The 21332-nt window shown below is 33.4% G+C and overlaps 1 protein-coding gene across 1 annotated transcript in view; it reads right to left on the reverse strand.

Moving 5' to 3' along the window:
• LOC122400415 (collagen alpha-5(IV) chain) overlaps window positions 1–21332 on the reverse strand; it is a 101952-nt gene that overhangs the window by 20717 nt on the left and 59903 nt on the right. The window contains exons 3-5 of the mRNA XM_043401870.1: window positions 7300–7344; window positions 4895–5116; window positions 3783–3845 (exon numbers count right to left, since the gene is read on the reverse strand). Of these exons, the coding sequence (XP_043257805.1) occupies window positions 3783–3845; window positions 4895–5116; window positions 7300–7344 (330 nt within the window). The remainder of the gene's footprint in view (window positions 1–3782; window positions 3846–4894; window positions 5117–7299; window positions 7345–21332) is intronic.

Consider the following 21332-nt stretch of genomic DNA (forward strand, 5'->3'; position numbering starts at 1 on the left):
AAGTAGATTGAAAAAAACTATTATTTGCAAAAAATTATAGAAAATAAAAGAATAGATTGAAAAAAAAACTATTATTTACGGACGGGACTCGAAGACCGGCCCCCAGCGTAGGAGGGTACAGTACTTGATAATTATTCGAAATAAATCTATAGTCAAAGTATAATAAAGCTTCAATCATAAATATTTCAAAAACTATTGAGTAGTTGCGCCTATGATGGTATATTTTCTCGAACCAGATGACTAAATCTATAAACGTGCAAAGTTTCAACTAAATTGGTGAAGGATTTGCACTCTCCTAGTAAGGGTTAACAAATTGAGGACAGGCTGGGTTAACGTCCAGTTTCCTTTAAGGCGATTTTTATCACGAAAGCTGTGAGGACACTGGTGTTAGACGATCGTCTCGCGGCAATTTTTACGTAGCCCTTGTAAGTGGATTCCACCGCGAACTACTTATCGCGCGATATCGCGGCCCCGCGGAATTCTTTCGAATTCCTGTCCCCGCCCCCTTCGTGTTCCTTCTTCTTTCGCCAGCGCGTCCGTTAAATATTACCGGGTAACACTCCGCCAGGAGGACGATATTTCATGCAAGCAGGTGGCGTTTCGCAAAAAGGAACGGTACGCATTCGGGGGACCGATATAGTCTTCTTCCTTCGACGCGTCCGTTCCTCTCTCAACCTTCTCTCTTCCCTCGTTCCTGTGCCACCGCGAACGAACGGCACGACCTAAACTCTCGTAAGAGGTTCACGAACCCCTCGGTTTGGCCCGATCGGTCGTTACGGTACCCGAAGCGAGATACAGTTACTCCCACTCGTATCCCTACACTATAATGGTTATTCGCTATAAACGAAAAAAAAACTTGTTCCTCCTGGTTATTTTTGAAACTGGTACGAATCTATTCGTTCACACATTGAGATATTTAAGAGTTTAATGCATTCCTACACTATAATGGTTATTCGCTATAAACGAAAAAAACTTGTTTCTCCTGGTTATTTTTGAAACTGGTACAAGTCTATTCGTTCACACACTGAGATATTTAAGAGTTTAATGCATTCCTACACTATAATGGTTATTCGCTATAAACGAAAAAAAAACTTGTTCCTCCTGGTTATTTTTGAAACTGGTACGAGTCTATTCTTTCACACACTGAGATATTTAAGAGTTTAATGTATTACTACACTATAATGGTTATTGGCTATACACGAAAAAAGAACTTGTTTCTCCTGGTTATTTTTGAAACTGGTACGAGTCTATTCTTTCACACACTGAGATATTTAAGAGTTTAATGTATCCCTACACTATAATGGTTATTCGCTATACACGAAAAAAGTACTTGTTTCTCCTGGTTATTTTTGAAACTGGTTACGAATCTATTCGTTTACACACTGAGATATTTAAGAGTTTAATGTATTACTACACTATAATGGTTATTGGCTATACACGAAAAAAGAACTAGTTTCTCCTGGTTATTTTTGAAACTGATACAAGTCTATTCGTTCACACACTGAGATATTTAAGAGTTTAATGCATTCCTACACTATAATGGTTATTCGCTATAAACGAAAAAAAAACTTGTTCTTCCTGGTTATTTTTGAAACTGGTACGAATCTATTCGTTCACACATTGAGATATTTAAGAGTTTAATGCATTCCTACACTATAATGGTTATTGGCTATACACGAAAAAAGAACTTGTTCTTCCTGGTTATTTTTGAAACTGGTACGAATCTATTCGTTCACACATTGAGATATTTAAGAGTTTAATGCATTCCTACACTATAATGGTTATTGGCTATACACGAAAAAAGAACTTGTTTCTCCTGGTTATTTTTGAAACTGGTACGAGTCTATTCGTTCACACACTGAGGTATTTAAGAGTTTAATGCATTCGTACACTATAATGGTTATTCGCTATAAACGAAAAAAACTTGTTTCTCCTGGTTATTTTTGAAACTGGTACGAATCTATTCGTTCACACACTGAGATATTTAAGAGTTTAATGTATTACTACACTATAATGGTTATTGGCTATACACGAAAAAAGAACTTGTTTCTCCTGGTTATTTTTGAAACTGGTTCGAGTCTATTCTTTCACACACTGAGATATTTAAGAGTTTAATGCATTCCTACACTATAATGGTTATTGGCTATACACGAAAAAAGAACTTGTTCCTCCTGGTTATTTTTGAAACTGGTACGAATCTATTCGTTCACACACTGAGATATTTAAGAGTTTAATGTATTACTACACTATAATGGTTATTGGCTATACACGAAAAAAGAACTTGTTTCTCCTGGTTATTTTTGAAACTGGTACAAGTCTATTCGTTCACACACTGAGATATTTAAGAGTTTAATGCATTCCTACACTATAATGGTTATTCGCTATAAACGAAAAAAAACTTGTTCCTCCTGGTTATTTTTGAAACTGGTACGAGTCTATTCTTTCACACACTGAGATATTTAAGAGTTTAATGTATTACTACACTATAATGGTTATTGGCTATACACGAAAAAAGAACTTGTTTCTCCTGGTTATTTTTGAAACTGGTTCGAGTCTATTCTTTCACACACTGAGATATTTAAGAGTTTAATGCATTCCTACACTATAATGGTTATTGGCTATACACGAAAAAAGAACTTGTTCCTCCTGGTTATTTTTGAAACTGGTACGAGTCTATTCTTTGACACACTGAGATATTTAAGGGTTTTGAATATATTAAAACCAAAACTTATCAACACTAACATGATAGCAACACAATTTGGGACAGTACACAATATCGAACTAACCATTGATTCAGTCGAGCAAGGCAATATAATCCCGATTACATAAATGGTATCCAAAGTCTAGTAGATCAGGAAAACCAAATACTGGCCTTTCCAAAAGAGTCGAAGAAAATCACAAAGAAAGTGAGATCACAGAAAGCCTTTGAAAATTTCTTGAAGATTTCACAAAAAAAGCAATAGTTCAATTAACATACATTATATGTAAATGGAATATTCAAATACATGTACTTTTCAAAACACTGGAGAACAAACTCAAAAAGTTACAGACTAAGAAGTTTGCTAACAACTTTAAGCAAGGTTACTTTAAAACCAATATTAATATATGCTGGACCTGTTTGGTGCTCAGCAGCTCCGACTAACAAAAAACCGCTGCAGTTATTTCAAAATAAATGTTTGAGACTTATATTACATAGAGATAGATACTCAAGAATAGCAGACTTACATGACACTCACAGCTTCCACTAATATCAAGCTACATAGATAAAATAACTCAAGAATTTTATACATCGAAATTGTATAATCAAAATAACAAAAATATAACAAAATATTTAAATTAAAACACAAACTGCCATATCTAAGACAACCAATATAATGTAGGAACCGTTAAATGTTACATATAAATATAAGTACATATATAGTATAATTACAAGTAGATATAAGCAAACTGTAATACAATATAGTAAAATAAGTTAGTATCGTAAAAATGAAAACAAGACCGAATGCAATTAACATATTTAATAAATAAAATTTTTAAAAACAAGTTTTTACTATATTTATCTGAGCATATTACTAGACCGTTATTATTATAAAAAACAAAAACAAAACTACTTCGTAAATAGAAGACGTAATAACAGAATATAATGAACAAAATTCGGTAAAAATAAATGGAAAAAATACATAATAAAAAGTTCCTCTTCATTTATAGTGAATCTACCATTATAGCGTACAAATACAAGTGGGGGTAACTGATTATGAATAAAGTCGCGTTTTTGTACTCACTTTCTCGCCTGTCTCTCCTGGATAACCCATTGCGCCTTTCATCCCTGGCGGTCCTTCATAACCCTGAGGACAAAATTCAAGCGAATTAGCAACGAAACTAGTTCAATCGATCCAGAACTACTGCGGGAAAATTAATTTTGGAAGTTGGAACGTACAGAGATTGTTTCGAGACGCAGGTTGTCGCCATAAGCAAACTCCGACTACTAGGATTGAGTTAATTATTGATAGCAGTGTTATTCGTCTCTGGACCAACTAAGAAGCTTATAATTATTTCAAAATGTGTTTTTAATAATGTAGTCGCTCTGTCTGGTTCATCGGATTTGTATTATTCAAACGTCCATCGACGAATCAACGACGTGTCATTTATTTTTGCAATTTTCTTTATAATATAAGGGGAAACAAAGTTGCTTGTATTATTAACTTTTATAATTATTAATTATTGTTCTTTATATAGGCTATACGTATAGTACAGTAACATTTAGCTATGTATTCGAGACGTTAAAGTAATGTCTCAGTACATATTATCGTATTTTACAAATATATAACAAATACCTTTTACAAATATATACTTTGTCAATAAATAAATGTTTTTATGAGAATTATATTCTCGTATATAGACGTATCACTTTAGCATCGATCACTACAAATTGAGTAATATATGAAATTTTTGTTTTAAGAAAACTATTGGACGCATAAATTTCAAACTTTATACATATATTTATTTATGTTTTGCCACGCTACAGGAATGTATATGATGTTATGATATAATGTATATGACTTTCTTCTAGTAATACATGTTTACACACGATGTTTTAAAGAAACAAGCAAATTTATAAATTGAAAAAGTTACAACTTGTTAAAGATTTTTACAGCAAATTTTATTGCTTTTTCGAGGGGCAAATAAATAATTTTACCAATACCGAGTTAAATGTCAAATCAATATCACGTCAACCAGCTCAAGAAATCCTGCAACATCGTTACTTCTTCGAATTTCGTACTAATTAGGCTAGCATAACATTTTTAAAAACGGTGGTATACTCTACAAATATAAAGTAAACGATAGCTGTAGAAACAGAGCCCGTGAATTAGTATTAAATTATAACTTCGATTACCTTAGGTCCGTTTATGCCCGGTGTTCCACGTTCACCCTTCGTACCTTTGGAGTTGACGCCGCCGTCGCCAGGTTCACCGGTGGGTCCATAGCCTCCACTTGGACCTGGTTCACCACGTCCACCATGTCTTCCAGGCCTTCCTGGCGCACCAGTACGTCCATCGGTCCCGTTGCAACCGTCCAGACCATCTGGACCCGTCACACCAGGCAGACCAGGATTACCCTGTAGGTAAGAATTTAAATGTCCAGGTTCCTTCGAGACTATTTTTTGCGTTGTACCTGTTTTTTTTTGGCAGAGCCTTCGAATTTCCATGGATATCCATTTTCAATGCGTGGGGTAATTTTATTTTCTAATTCAGGCCTTGTAGAGCCAGAACCTTCAGACAGTAACACGTTTTTCAAGTTCTTCTTGATTCAAAGTAACTGTTAGGCAATTATTATACTATATTTATCAATCAAATCAAAAATAATTTTTTCAGAATGTTTTGAAATTTTTTAATTTCGCCGTTAAATTTTTACATCTACCCCCAGTCGATTTTTCTTCAAAATTTGTTTTTCATTTTGAATAAATTTGTTTGACTCTCTACAAAAATGTTGTTTAATACTTACATAAATAAATTTCAATGAAATACATTTACTATTGTAGGAGACCATTAGAATCAACTACTTCTTTCCTCGAATCTTCGATGCTATACGAAGCGCTAGAACTCTTACATGTACAAGGCCGAGTACTTGTGAGAAAGCTTTGACGCAAGCCTCTGGTGGCGAGCAAGTGTGTTGCCATAAGACTGGCATGGAAGGAAAGGTTTTCTTTCCTTTTCGTAATTTGACGTATTAAATGTTTTATTAAGATACGGTGTTTCTTTTAATTAGAATATATGTCCGTATCGTTACATTAATCATATTCAATCGAATGAAATCAAATTGACGTGCTCTGTAAATCTAGTGTTACAGGAAAGAAATTGATGAGTTTCAAGGAGGAAAAGTAATGGTCTTGGTAAGGTCTGTATTTAAAGATCATCTGAACAAGCAATTCTAACTTTGAAATAAATTGTAATTGCCCATTGTTTCCCTTTTATCTCCTAATGCTCGTAACTTTAAAACTAGAGGCGAATTGCACTTAATCTTAGGTTGAAGATACTTAGAAACCTTCCCCTTCAATATACTTCAAGGTGATTGAAATCGACGAGGTCGTGAGTATTGTAAATAATTATTCAAAACGCCTTGAAAAAATTAGCTGTAGAATTCTTTTCTTCAAAATTAATTTTTTAAACTTTTTAGCCAATCCAACTAGAAATAGAGTATTGTCGGTGACCGAATAAATAAAATTGTGTATAATTTAAATATCGATCTTCGTATAAAATCTGAAAACGGATTCATCATCATCTTCTTAACACTTGATTTCTCGCATATAAGAGAATTCATTAAGCCACGATTAATTACTGGTCACTCTTACACGACAAAGATTATATTAAAAAGGAATTAACAAGAAGAAAATGAAGCATTCGGAGTGTGAAAATCTGGGGCTCTGTTAACGAGAACACTTATATTCTCGATTTAACGAATACAGTTTTCAATCCATCAGCACCGGTGACCAAATCCCACTATTAATGAAACGTACTTGACCGAGTTCCACAATTGCTTGTTCGCGACAACGAAATTTTACATTTTTTATTTAACACACTTCACAGTGTTCGAACTCGTTTACTTTGTATCATAATTTTTGTCATATCACTGTGAAATAGAATCCTAAAGTATTGTTAAAAAATGTACAGAAATATTGAAAACAGTGCCAATTACCTATTATAAAAAAACCTAAACAAATAAACTAGGTAAATGTTATTTAATTTATTATTTTATGCAACGATATTTAAAAATTATTATGATATAATGGTGTTACCGTTTATTTAACAAAGTAGACAACATTTTCATTTTATTTTTAGCTACAGAATATACTAGTAAAGTTTCTATGGAATGCTGTTGCCATCCTGTATATTTATGATTTGTATAAATTACATGAAATATGTTTGTTACATGTTAATCAAAGTTTAAAATTCGCGGTCTTGGAGCCGTGTTCCTATTGGTCACGCGCTCTATTGGCAAGAACCAATTACGCATTACTTCCTGCGTTACCCGTTCGCGTTCCTTCCGTTCTCTTTCTTCCGTCTCGAAAGCCACGTGCATACGCGTTGCATCGTAGTACGAGTTAATTTATATTTCTGTCTGTAAGTACACTACTAAATATTCGTGAGTTGGCGTGTTTATTTAGAATAGATCCATCGCCCTAACATTACACGAAGAGCAAAGTTCGGATGATTGTCCTGGAAATTCGAAAACTCGAACCCTTGAATTTAGCAATTGAAACTCGAGGAAGAAAGTTTTATTGGAATGGAGATTTGTACGAACCGAGAATCCTGCAACGCCGGAGAATCCTTGTATACCTCGGTCACCCTGAAAAGGAAAGACAGATTAGACGCTACAAGTACGTAATTGTTTAAAACTGTAAATTGCATTCCTTTAAATGCTGCAATTTTTGCTATTCAATTGGATAGAATCTTTGTTATATTCGTAAATTTAAACGAAATTCATTATGCACTTTCATATTGGATTTTACTTAAATAATTGTTAATATCCATCGTTTGTAAATCAATACTCGATCCAATTTATGGTTAAGGAAAGTGAAATTCGAATTTAAAGAATTGTCGTTTTATTATTAAAACCCTTGTGATTCTGTAAGTACAAATAATGATTTTTCAATATTGTTGATAGCTTCGTGAATGTTACGATTGTTCATCTATAGATATAACGGGTTTCGCCATTACGCGATCGCTCGATTTATTTCTTTTATTTAAATGTCGTCCATCGCGTACGGTTTGTCGCAATTCTGAGTAACGATTATTACATCGCACCCTTGATTCCCTGGAAGGCCATCTAATCAGCATTGCAACCATAAGCATTTAAATACTTCCTGATGCCGAGCCTGCAAAAGCGCGTAAGCCGTTCGTTTGTCAAACGCGATTCCGTCATGCATAAAATAATATGCGACGTTAGCAATTGCCTATTGCACTCAATTGCTTCATGGCAAAGAGTGCAATATAATTGTACACGCACGATCTGATCAGTATAACGCGAATCGTGTGATTATAAATCCACAATATTTCATTAAAAATTAATTTTTTTACGAATATAAAACCATGCTTAATAATAATTTAATTATACAAATAAATTGGCTATTTAAAGTAATTTCTTTGTACTTTTTAAATTAGCGTAATATTTTGTGAGAATGCGTCAATTACAAGCTTAATTAATATGGGAACGTTCAGCATTTTAACTACAATGCAAAGTCAGAAGTGTACATGTATTTTATATTACTGTAGCAAAAAGGAAAATAAAAATGCTTCCAGCGAATAAAAATGTATCATTTATTACATTTTTGGAATTTTTCCACTTGAATTCCATGGATTGATACCTTCCTCGTATGACACGTTTTTAAAAAAGATATTTTACCATCACCAGATAGAATCAGAGATTTTATGCAGTCGTTGCTGAAAGTAAATAAGGTTTCGAAAACAATGAATATTTCATATGTATAAACCTGGAAAATTGGAGACTGTACATTTATTGTGTACACTTCTCGGGTTGCATACGTTCACAGTAAAAAATATACGTTGCAGTTTTTCGTATGCGAAATGTAAATAATATATGGAGGATCGAATAAAATATTAAATGTTACAGATGTCGAAAAAATCAAATTAAATTCAAATATTACGAGAAATTATAAATAATTCGTGATTTACTTTCTTTTTTTATTAGAACTGTTCTTTTTCACGAGACAATTGTGGCAGTCGCGTAAAATACGATTAAAATGAATATAAAATCTAAATTTAAGTTTTAGATATATTTAGATTCTCGTTGAAAATGAAATATTTTCAATTCTTTCCAGAAATGTAGCCACACTGCCAATAAATGTATAAAATTTTAGCTTTTTAGTTCATTGAAAAGTGGATTTCAATTTCCAGTAGCAGATATTTCTTCCTTCATTATGTAGTAGATAGATTACATCTCTGCTATCTTCTGTTTTCCTTTCATAATTTTTTCGTTAGCAAATTCAATGTTGCTTGATGATTGTTATCAATTATATGTTTATTTCCGACCGACAAAATGACTCGTAACGAAATATATAAATATATTCGATAATGCAAATTATATCGTTAATGTGAGATTGGTTTTCTTGAACGAGTGAGAATATGCATTCAGTTTGAGACTGAAAGAGTGACAAGTATAGGTTATGTATTAGTTGCGAATAGAGATGGCGTGAATTGTTACTTCTGAACTCGTGATTCGATCGCGTTCATTCCTAATCATGGTGATTTTTCGTGGTCGCTTTTGATAGGTGGGGAGCATTCTTTTCACTTTTGACGAATTACATGTCCTTAGACTGTATATGTATTATATTATAATATGGTCTAAAAAATTAAAAGTGATAAATAGATGTAAGTATAAGTTTTATTTCTCATTGTTTCAACATTCATTTCATAAATGTTCGTAAAATTTTTCAACAAAGTAATGTATACGCGAAACTAACCTGTTTGTAATTTTTAATTTTAACTAATTTTCTTTATAATATAAATATATACGAAATGTCATATTAATGTACAAAAACGTATATAAATGTATAATATGTATGTTTCATATAAATAAACATAAGAATTTTCATTACTGATGGTTTTATACTTTTTCCTATTTCTAAAGCGAGTGTTTTACACCTAAGCAATACTTCCCTTTCGTGGCAACAAACTTATCATTTATTTAAATAATCGACTGAAACAATTTGACATTTGAAATGTACAAAGTATGCAATTAAGCAGCCTTTTTCATTGCTTAGACTACATTACTATACAATTTAAATTTGGCGCATTTGAATTTCCACTGAAGGGAGTTAGCGAAACACTAACGATCAGTAAAACGCCATCTTTTGGATTACGGTCGTGAATGGAGTTTAATCACGAGCGTGATCGTGATTTTATGATCACTGTGATAAATCACTGTTAGTGATTTTGCACGCCATCTCTAGTTGCGAAAGTGTGCAGGTTGGCAAGAGTGGAACAAGTTGGTAAACATTATATGGAAGTATTTCGGAATGTAATATTGATATGAAGGAGGCTGAGAGATATGTTAAAAAGAAAAGAGGTATGTGTTATTAATCATCATATGCTTTTTTATAATTAGATACGTATATGTATATAATAACGACGGGTGAGATATTATTAATATTCATCTGGTACTCTACTCCAACAGTTGAAATATTATATCGTACACAAATCTAACCTATAAATTTTCCTATAAAGTCTCGAAAAGCCACGGAATGAAAGTCGTCGAGTATCAGTATGTACCCCCAAAACAAAACTGAAGCTCATAAAGAAGAGTAAAAGAGTCCGCCACTGGACAATTACTCCATGTAAAGTACGTGTACAGACAATATTACCAGCAAACACAAAGAAATAAAATCCCTTGAAAAAGGTAAAAGAAACCGACTCATCCGAGGACTGGTGTTCGTAAAAAGTAATATGCACGCCTGGTGTTTCGTTAACGCGTTTGCTCTGATATTACTCGCGTAATTAAGGTGCAAACCCGTGGTCAATTAACCGTACGTTAATGCACCGTCTTCTTTCATCGGTTCTGTGCGTATCAGAAAAGCAGCGGAAACACGAATCGCGGGAAAGCGGAAACGGTCTTTGCGTTCCTCGAGCAAAACCAACCCCGGTGTTTGTGTTAATTTCCATCAAAGTAGAGGAAGAGTCCTAAGCAAACAGAGTTTACGACGCGCCCAGCAGAGTTTTCCGTGGCTTTTCAAGGAACGCTTACACTTCTAGCGAGGATGCAGTCTGCGGAACGAGCGGCCATTTTTACCCCACCGCTATATTCTCCCCTGAAGTATCTTTAACCCTGCACGAGACCGATAAGTACTAAAAGAGTGTAAGTAATTGTTTATGGAAGTGCCCAGCGAGGATAAAATCCTTAATCGTCAAAGTAAATATACATTTATTCTAGTAAACTTGTGCTACTACACATACGTACAAATAAAACATCAAGCACCAGATTATCGTTTGTTATTTTTATTTTATTTCAATCCAAAAGCCCCTAAACAAAAGTAGTTTATTAAGATAGATCTTTACTGTATTCTGTCCATTCTACAAATATACAGTATGAACTTTTTCATTATTGCTAAACCCTGTTACGCTATGTTTTGTTCTGATCTAATATAACGAAACACAGTTAATAAGCACAAATTATGAAATCTGTTTACGAATCACATCGTTTATCTGATACCCATAAACACGGTCATTGGTGCAATTTAGTACGATGAATACAATTTTAACGTGGAAATCGACTGCTTAAATGCACGCATAAAACACGAAATATCTCGTGAAATATGTATTTGTTTTATTAGAAATTTTAAAAAGTGTGTTTAAAAATTTTTGATTGTTACAAATTTTAAAAGAACATTTTTTTAAGAGTTTTTCATTTGGTAGACATCTTTAAAAAAACCAAGCCACTCAACAAAAGGGTAATGCAATTAAATGTTTAAAAATATTTAAAGTCTACGAAAAAGATGTGTTAGAACGAATAGTAGAACATAGGATAACTCTTTCAAAGGTGAATTCTCCAACGAGACTTTGGCTCAGTTTACAAAGCTATAACAACTCAAGAGTGGCTACGGAACAATGTTCTCGAGTTCATTTCAACGGAGGACTGGCCCTCTGGCAGCCGAGATTTGAATCTGCTTGATTATAAACTGTGGTCAGACCTGGATAACATAGACTGCAAGACTCGTTGTACAAGTTTGGGTAGTATGAACAACGCCCTGACAAATGTAACTTCCGAAATTACCTTGGAGACCGTCCGTACGCGATAGTCAATTTTCTGCGCAGTTTGCCAGCCTGCATCTCTGCGAAAGGTGGACATTTTCAATGAAACTTTTATATTTCCCTAATTATTAACTCCACAAATAATTTCAAATAAGTTAAAATGCTAATCTACAAGGTTATTTTACTTTTTATCTTTTTTAATTTATTTATTGTGAAACCCATCAGCGTACAAGAGAAAATATAGTGATATTTTTACAATTAAGGTAGAGAACAATGTTTTTAGATAAATAATATATAGTATATAATAAAAAATTTCGTTTAATATTAAATCGACTCGAAAATAATAAATAAATAAATTGGGTTCAATATAATTTTTCTGTAATGGCAAATTATATTAATTAATGATAAACACAATTTTGATTAAATTTCTTATTTATGAACCTGAAAATTGATACTCATTTCGACGATTTTATTTTGAAATTTTTCCAATTTTACAAAATTCGTATATCCGTATAATAAAAAATTGTATCGAAGTACGCGTAAATTAATATTGTTATGAATTCTTGCTCGTTACGTTAATCAAATTATATTCGTACTCGTAATGATCAATATCGATTGTACATTATGTAAAATAAGTACCCGGAATTTGTAAATAAAACTCAAATTGCTTACTTAATCATCCAAATTTATTTTGTCGCCTTCAAAGTAGACCTCGTCAGAAGCAATGCACATACACCAACGTTTCTCCCAGTCTTCAAAACACTTTTTAAACGCTGAAGAAGGTAGTGTCTTCAGCTCCTTCTTCGAATTTTTTTTTATGGCCTCTATCGACTCAAACCGCCTTCCCCGAAAGGGTAATTTGAGTTTCGAAAATAAGAAAAAGTCACAGGAAGCCATATCTCGTGAATACGGTGCTTTTCCGATCACATTTGTTGAGTTCTTGGCCAAAAATTCGCGTAGCAAGATCGATGTGTGCGACGGAGCATTATCGTGGTGCAGGATCTAAGAATTGTTTTTCCATGCATCTGGCCGTTTCCGACGAATATTTTCTCGCAAGCGTCTCATGACGCTCAAATAATATTCTTTATTTACTGCTTGACCATCTGGAAGGAATTCTGAATGAACAACACCACGATAATCAAAGAACACAGTGAGCATGACCTTAATTTTCGAGCAACTTTGACGCGGTTTTTTAGGGTTTGGATCATTTTCTAAGCGATATTCCGAAAATTGTTGATTTGTTTGCATATCGTACTCATAAACCCATGTTTCGTCACCGGTTATGATGCGTTTCATGAAGGTAAAGTCACTAGAAGCTCGTGAAATCATGTCTTCAGCAACTGCTTTTCGATGTTCTTTTTGCAGAAAATTCAGCTCCTTCGGAATAAGTCGTGCAGCGACGCGTCTCATGTCCAAAACTTCAGTTAAAATGTTATGCACGGACATGTGAGACATTTCCACTTCATCAGCCACCTCTCTAACACTCAGGCGACGATTATCGATGACCATTTTTTTTATCTTTTCGATGTATTCGTCAGTTGAAACCATTGACTGTCGGCCGGCACGCGGCAAATCTTGCACTTCTCGGCCCTCTTTAAATGTCTTGTACCATTCGTATGTTTGCGTTTTTGATAGGCACCACTTACCATAGGCTTTCTCTAACATTTTCAACGCTTCGGCACAAGAAATTTCATTACAAACGCAAAATTTAAGGCAAATTCTTTGCTTGACAGTTCAATTGGTGTAAATAACTGCCGTGAACACACTGGTTGTCATATTGCGATCATATTTAGCGTAACAACTGAATACAATGTTGCCTACTTACACACAAAAATTTGTTTCAATACATGCACTGTGGGATTTGAAAGTGAGAAATTCCGGGAACTTATTTTACACAATGTATATGAACTGGTATAATTCATTAAAATAAATGTATCAAAAATATTTTTCCTCGAGATAGCTGTATTAATTTTATATTCTTTGCAATATTAAGTTAAGAATTCTGTTATTAAAAGCGGATTTGCTATTCCTAGTTTTCGAAGTTGCAATGGAATATTCTGAGACAATATAATTTGGTTAAATGTATGTATTTTGTTGCGAGTGTCTATGATTCTCCGAAATTATAAATTCTAGTGGAAAATTCTTGGTTTCGTCGGATCTTCTTCCGTCACGCCGAACGCATTTATCTTTCTTACGATTACGCACACGAATCTCAACTTTAAAACACGCTTAAAAAAGGAGCAGTACTATCAGTTAACCTGTTGCACAACTTCCAAGAAACGTTGCTGATTGAGAACATTATGCCACAATACTGTAAAAGTATTGCGTGTTATCCATATCGATGAACTATGTTGGTTTCCGGTGCACGGGAAATTCATATGCAGGAAAACATTAAAAGATAAAGTGAAAAATACAAAGCTGTCGTTCGATTCGCGGAATTATCGGTATCTGTGCGTCGATTTATCTCAATTATTTATCTTAATTTTGCGCTTCTAAGCGGTATTTGTAATATCGAAGTTTATTGCGAAAAGAGCGACGGAGTCAGGGACTGCGTTTCAGCTAGAAGATCGATTAATATCGAAACGCGGTCGATAGCAACGTATTTGGGTCAGATACGAGCGTTCGATAGTAACCATCAAATGATTATGGAAACCTATACGGTGTGCAAAAGTAACTGCCGCCGATCCGCGAGACGATACGAACTGAATATTTCATCGTCGAAAATTTTTAACCGAGCACGAATTGGTTTTAGAGAAATACAAAAAGAGAAGTGATTCTGAAATTGAAATTCGGTGATCAGAATTTTGTGAAAATGGTTATTTCATTGTTGGTCAAGATTTCGTATCCCATAAAATAATGATTAATAGTATCGGATAATTAGGGAAATAATTTATTATAAACTAAATAGGACTCGAAAAAAGATCGAAACGTCGAGACAATTATAAATTACAAATGAGAACTGTTTTGAGGTTAGAAGAGTACACTTTTTTTCAAACAATAAAATTAATTACACTCGCAGAATACATAAGAGAATTCTATTGTAAATCGAATACGTTTGTATAATTATAATTATTTTGTGCACTCTGGAAAGTTTGCCAAGACAACGTCAGAGAACTACCTTATCAATCGATGTATAACGGGGCGAGCACTGTTTTATTATTTTTTATTAAAAAATTCGGAGTTCTATATTATGACCAGTTTAACAAAGCCGCCCAATTCAAAGCTGTCTCGGTTTTTGAACGTCAGCGAAACCTTCTGATTCAGTTAATTAACTATTTGGTAAATGCAGTACGACCAGCAACGCGCCAAAATCACTCGGCTGACGGAGATATTCAACTCAATACCAGTTCGCTAATATTTCAGAGGAACGCATTTGCCCGGTCATAATTAGTAAAGCGCACACGGCTTTCATAAAGGCCGTTGAAATATCGTGCAATTACAAACGGTTTGCGGTTCTATGAATTTATTAAGGACAATAATTGTTCAGCCATTACGCCCACCTCGCTCCTCTCCTGACAATCTGTCTATAGATTCATGTATCTATCCGTCCAATTAGCTATCCGTCGATCTAACTCTTCGCGTGTTACTACTAGTAGCTATCGTTGCTATTACCTGTCGAACTATTTAGCTATCTCACTGCCTAACAAAATATTTCATCGTTACACGGACCATCCAATAAGGAGAATGTTAATTATTTAAGTTATTAAATCTGATTGAATCGCGTAAGATAGGCGCATTTAATAACAAACTTAACACTAGAACTACCGACAGTTATAGCATACTTATTTATACCAAAGAAATTAAAACACGCGAAGTAATGTATAATGCAATGGAAATAAATTCCATTCATACTCTTACAGAAAATTATGGTCAATTTTCAAAAATTCAGTCGAGTAAGTTTTTTATCAGTTTTATTAGAAATTACGAATAGGTCATTTTGACTGCTTTGGCAGTTCTAGTGTTAACATTATCCTTTACAAGAATTTATTCTGCAGAATTATTCTAGTTTTAAAGATACCCGAATCTCAAATATCAGTTTTAAATATTACTGCGAGTCTTCCAATTCGTTAATGATAGAAAAAATGTTTGGAATGATTTTACTTAGTGATATCGAAATAAATATTAATATTCCTTTAAGAAAACAAACATCCGAAGGTTCAAGAATTTATATGCTTGTATGAAGAAAGAATTTCGAAAAGAATTAGTCAAAAATATTTGAAACGATTTTACTTTGTGATAACTTCTAAATAATAATATTCCTTAAAAAAAGAATAATACAAAAGTTCAAGAATTTATATGTCTATATGAAGAAGAAATTTAGAAAAAGGTATCTATTCGTCCAATTAGCTATCCGTCGATCTAACTCTTCGCGTGTTACTACTAGTAGCTATCGTTGCTATTACCTGTCGAACTATTTAGCTATCTCACTGCCTAACAAAATATTTCATCGTTACACGGATCATGCAATAAGGGGAATGTTATTTAAGTTATTAAATCTGATTAAATCGCTTATGATAGGCGCGTTTAATAACAAACTTAACACTAGAACTACCGACAGTTATAGCATACTTATTTATACCAAAGAAATTAAAACACGCGAAGTAATGTATAATGCAATGGAAATAAATTCCATTCATACTCTTACAGAAAATTATGGTCAATTTTCAAAAATTCAGTCGAGTAAGTTTTTTATCAGTTTTATTAGAAATTACGAATAGGTCATTTTGACTGCTTTGGCAGTTCTAGTGTTAACATTATCCTTTACAAGAATTTATTCTGAAGAATTATTCTAGTTTTAAAGATACCCGAATCTCAAATATCAGTTTTAAATATTACTGCGAGTCTTCCAATTCGTTAATGATAGAAAAAATGTTTGGAATGATTTTACTTAGTGATATCTAAATAAATATTAATATTCCTTTAAGAAAACAAACATCCGAAGGTTCAAGAATTTATATGCTTGTATGAAGAAAGAATTTCGGAAAGAATTAGTCAAAAATATTTGAAACGATTTTACTTTGTGATAACTTCTAAATAATAATATTCCTTAAAAAAAGAATAATCCAAAAGTTCGAGAATTTATATGTCTATATGAAGAAGAAATTTAGAAAAAGGTATCTATTCGTCCAATTAGCTATCCGTCGATCTAACTCTTCGCGTGTTACTACTAGTAGCTATCGTTGCTATTACCTGTCGAACTATTTAGCTATCTCACTGCCTAACAAAATAGTTCATCGTTACACGGATCATGCAATAAGGGGAATGTTATTTAAGTTATTAAATCTGATTAAATCGCGTATGATAGGCGCGTTTAATAACAACTAAACATTTGTCGGGTCTAGTAAATGCCTCGTACGAGCAGGAAATACGAGGCAGGAAGTTTCTACGCCATTGGGAAACGTAAATTTACGATCAACCAATACCGCGGTCAAGTAAGTAGAAGCTACCGATGTCTACCATGTTTGGTCACACTCGATACAAATTGACACACTTCCTTTTAAAGGCCTGCGCTGATTGGCTGGCTTGGTGTGAATCCAAGGAAAGGGCTGAATCTGCGATGACGAGTCATAAATTGTGCCCCTAAATGGAATTCGCCGAATGTAGAATGTGAAAACACGCGTCTCGGGGAAATAACTTTAGCAGGAAAAATCATAATTTGGTATTTTGCCAGGTAGCAGCAAGCTTCCATAAATTTTGCGAAATTTCTTCTGGATCTGAAATAATGTAACTTTAATTTCAATCAACGACTTATTCTATTTGTTTTATTTATATAATATAATACAATTTAATCGTTAATGCTATTACTAAATTTCTAAAATTCTACATTAGAAAAAAAAAATTACTAAAAATCAATAAATTATCGAGTAATTTAGTAACTGTATTTAATAATTATCCTGTTATTTCTGAGTTACTACAGGATCGTAAATCTTCTAATTGTAAGACACAAAACGTGAAATCAGTTTTGTTTCTCATTAACGTCTTTCCGGTTGTCGCTTCTAACTGGAAGTTGTTCATAGAACGCGCCAAAATATATTCATTAAATTATAATCGGAACACAATAGTCATACAATTCATAATAAACGACGATGTTTACTCGTCTTTTATAATAATTCATTGTAAAACGTATTGTTATTATTATCATTACCATAGAATCCATACGTTTCGATTAACAAGACACGTCTAGTATAGATTTTGATAGTAAGTGATAGCCGATTAACTTCATCGCCAAAATTAATTGCATTTTTGTTCTGTTTACAGATAAATGCTTGTTGAAACGCTGTCAGACATTAAGGAAGGAAGACAGGCAGAGCGTATCGGAATATGAGATCACTCGACATCCGGTTCCACGTTGTTGGGTGCACAGAATGATCTGTCAATGGGAAGTGCGTTATCACAATGCGCGTGGTATGCACCATCCTCTCTTTTTCATTATTCTCCCTCTTTTAGCTTGTTTTACGCGTGCTTTTAATGGGACGACCCAATTTTCTGAAAATGCAATCTTACTTAACTTTCGGGGTTGATAAATCGGTGAATCTGATCGTACGACCGACGCCCCCGATTCGATCAGATAAACAAACGCGATTGTGGGAAGCAGATAACTTCGACGAGCTAAAACGGAAATTGAAAAATTAAAATAGAATTTATAACGTTGCTTTTATTATATTTGATTATTTCTCGTATCCATATGATTTTATTCAAATTATATTCATTTTAATTTCCCGTTTTTATATTTCATTGTACATCTATATCTTCATCGTCATTTTTGATTACTATTAAAATGGTCCTAACACCCGAAAAGTTGCAAATAATAGAGCTACGTGCATTGTTCTTGCGATCCAAAAAACAGATCCATTTATCTAATCAAAATTTCAGATTACAAACATTACAATATTGTATTTTAAGCTATTGGATCTGTAATCTATTTGTAAAATAATTGTTAAATCGTAAGTATACAGTTGCTTTGATTAAATAATAAAATAGCCAGTTCAATAATAAAATAAATATTGAAAATATTAAAAAATTAAGAACTTTAAAATTTCATTAACTGTGTCGGTAATATAGCTTGCAATGCATAAAATTATTGTTTTAAGGTAGTTTAATATTGGAAAAAAGAAGCTGTCGTTTTTGTAGAGTTAAAATTATAGATTTAGATCAAGTTCGATTTTCACTTGGGACTATTTGTACCGAAACAGTCGTCAGGAACTGCGAGGTATTAAAGTGATGTGCAGACGATTACGGAACGGAAACGCCTCTCACCCCCGCATTTTGCGATATGGGAGGACGAGCGAACGCGTAGGACTTTGCTGCGTGTATCCGTTCCATGCCTGTTATCAACTTTCGATGTTCCTTATCGCCCCGTGAAATATACCGGCAAATCAACAATGTGTCGAATATGAATTGAAAGCGATTACTCTGACTTTCAATAAATCCTGCTACGGGAATGTATGTTCACGTTTTTTCTGTCTCTTTTATTAACGATGAGCTTTACGCGCAACAAACATCGCATATACCTGTAGATTCGTAATTGTTTCATTTTACCATTCTATTAAAATACGTTAAAATTAATATAAATTCTATGAATTTTTTCTTAGTAATTCGTGGAAACCTTTTGAAAGTAAATAAAAATATTTTTTGTTAAATACACTAGTTTTGTCTTTACATTAAAATCTATAAAATCTATTTATTTTGATCAATTAATGCTTCAGTCGGAAAATTAAATATTACATGATTATTCAATATTTATGGTCGACAATATCACCAAAATATTCTGTCACCTGCAAACATTTGCTATTTTTGAAGTCGCTATCATTGAATAAATGATTAATAAATGAGAGTTAATATATTATATATACAGTCACTCTCACTCGTATTCGTACACTATAATGATGATTAACTATAAATGAGAAAAAACTTATTTCTCATGAATTCAGTTTTTTAAACTGGTATAAGTCCATTTTTTCATACAGTGAGGTATTTAAGGGTTTACATTAAAATAAAACTTGTCAGCCGCACGCCATGTTGGAAACAGCGCTTCACATCCGATCACCGAAGTGCAGCTGCATTGGGTTCGATCAAGTCCAGTACTTTTGAGATGGGTGATCGCTTGGAACAACCACCGTTTTATTGTTAACATTATTATTATTATTGTATATTGTTTATATTATACTTCCCTATCGGTTTTGTAATTGGGCATATTATTTAAACATTAATGTTATAAAAAAAATGATTATACTTAATTCAACAAGAATTGGCAGAAGATATAAACAAATGCTCAAGCGATGAAGAAGATCGAACGTAGCATAAATGGTATTCTACTTGAGTGAGTGATGATTATTATTGTATACTGTTTACTATTATAAAATATAAAAAAGAAACTACTATTGTAAATAGAAATTTAAGCTGTAATAAATAACATTTGTGAAATGGTAAATGTAAAATAAAACATAAATGAAAAGAATTTACAAGAAATTTGAATCACCATTATAATAGTATACGAACATGAGTAGGAGTAAACCTGTAGGGTTAGTGTTTACTAATAATGAGAAAATTTATATATTCAGTCTGCGAAGTGCAAACAACCACTACAAACACAATTTCACACACCTTTCAGTCATTGTTTCAGTATTTCTTTTGAAATTATTGTTTTTTTAATTTTCCATGGGATTCGCGTCTATAAATTAGCAAAGTAGTTTACTAAAGCAGTATCAGTTTTACTTAGCAGTTACAAGTTCTATCAAGATCTCGTCTGAGCGTTAAATTTTTCCCAGTGAATCTGATTCATCGCGTATCATCCTGTCGAGAGTATCCAGCGACCCGAATTCGCCGGCGAACGTGCAACGTACATTTTCGTGTAATCGGTGATGGACCGGTTCAAAGTGCGAATGTCACGAGGGGTTAATGGCACATAAGTTCTGTATCGAAGGATAGCCGCGTGGCAGAGAGAGGCGTATCGGCGGTGAAACGAAGATTTCTTTATCGGCGCTTAGATACCCTACTTCGACAAAGTGAAACAAAACAAGGATTCCACGTGCTCCTCTCCGGGAGCCAACGTCCACGTCTTTTTCACACCGTGGGTGTACGTGTGTTTTCCCTTCTTTTTTTTTCTCGCCTTCTCCATTTCTCACTTTGGACTGTTCTTCCGAATGGCGCCCTTTTAACTTATTCTTTGAAGAATACAGGGTTCGACACGAGAAAACAATAACAAAAATTCATATAAACATGTGTTCTATTTGACACTATTTTCAAGTCATGAGTTTCTTCTTGAAGGCATTGTATCTATTTACCTTGACACTAGATGTTCAAAATGACCTACCATTAGCTGTACCTTCTCTGTTTGTCAAGGCATCATTTATAATAATAGGCCCATGCTCAAGGTTCATATCTATCATTTATTGGTTAGAAAAAATGAAAAAGTAATAACATTAGAATCACTGGAACTTACCCATATCTTTAATTGTGGGGATTTGAAATTATTAAAACTAAAACAGAATACTTTAAATTTACTTCCAAAAAGAAGAAATAATAACTTGTAAATATAACAAAAATATACTAGATATGGTATGTGTTAAC

The sequence above is a fragment of the Colletes gigas genome, unplaced genomic scaffold (genome assembly GCF_013123115.1).
Source record: "Colletes gigas isolate AHSC1104 unplaced genomic scaffold, ASM1312311v1 Colletes_gigas_Sc00018, whole genome shotgun sequence".
Classification (NCBI taxonomy): domain Eukaryota; kingdom Metazoa; phylum Arthropoda; class Insecta; order Hymenoptera; family Colletidae; genus Colletes; species Colletes gigas.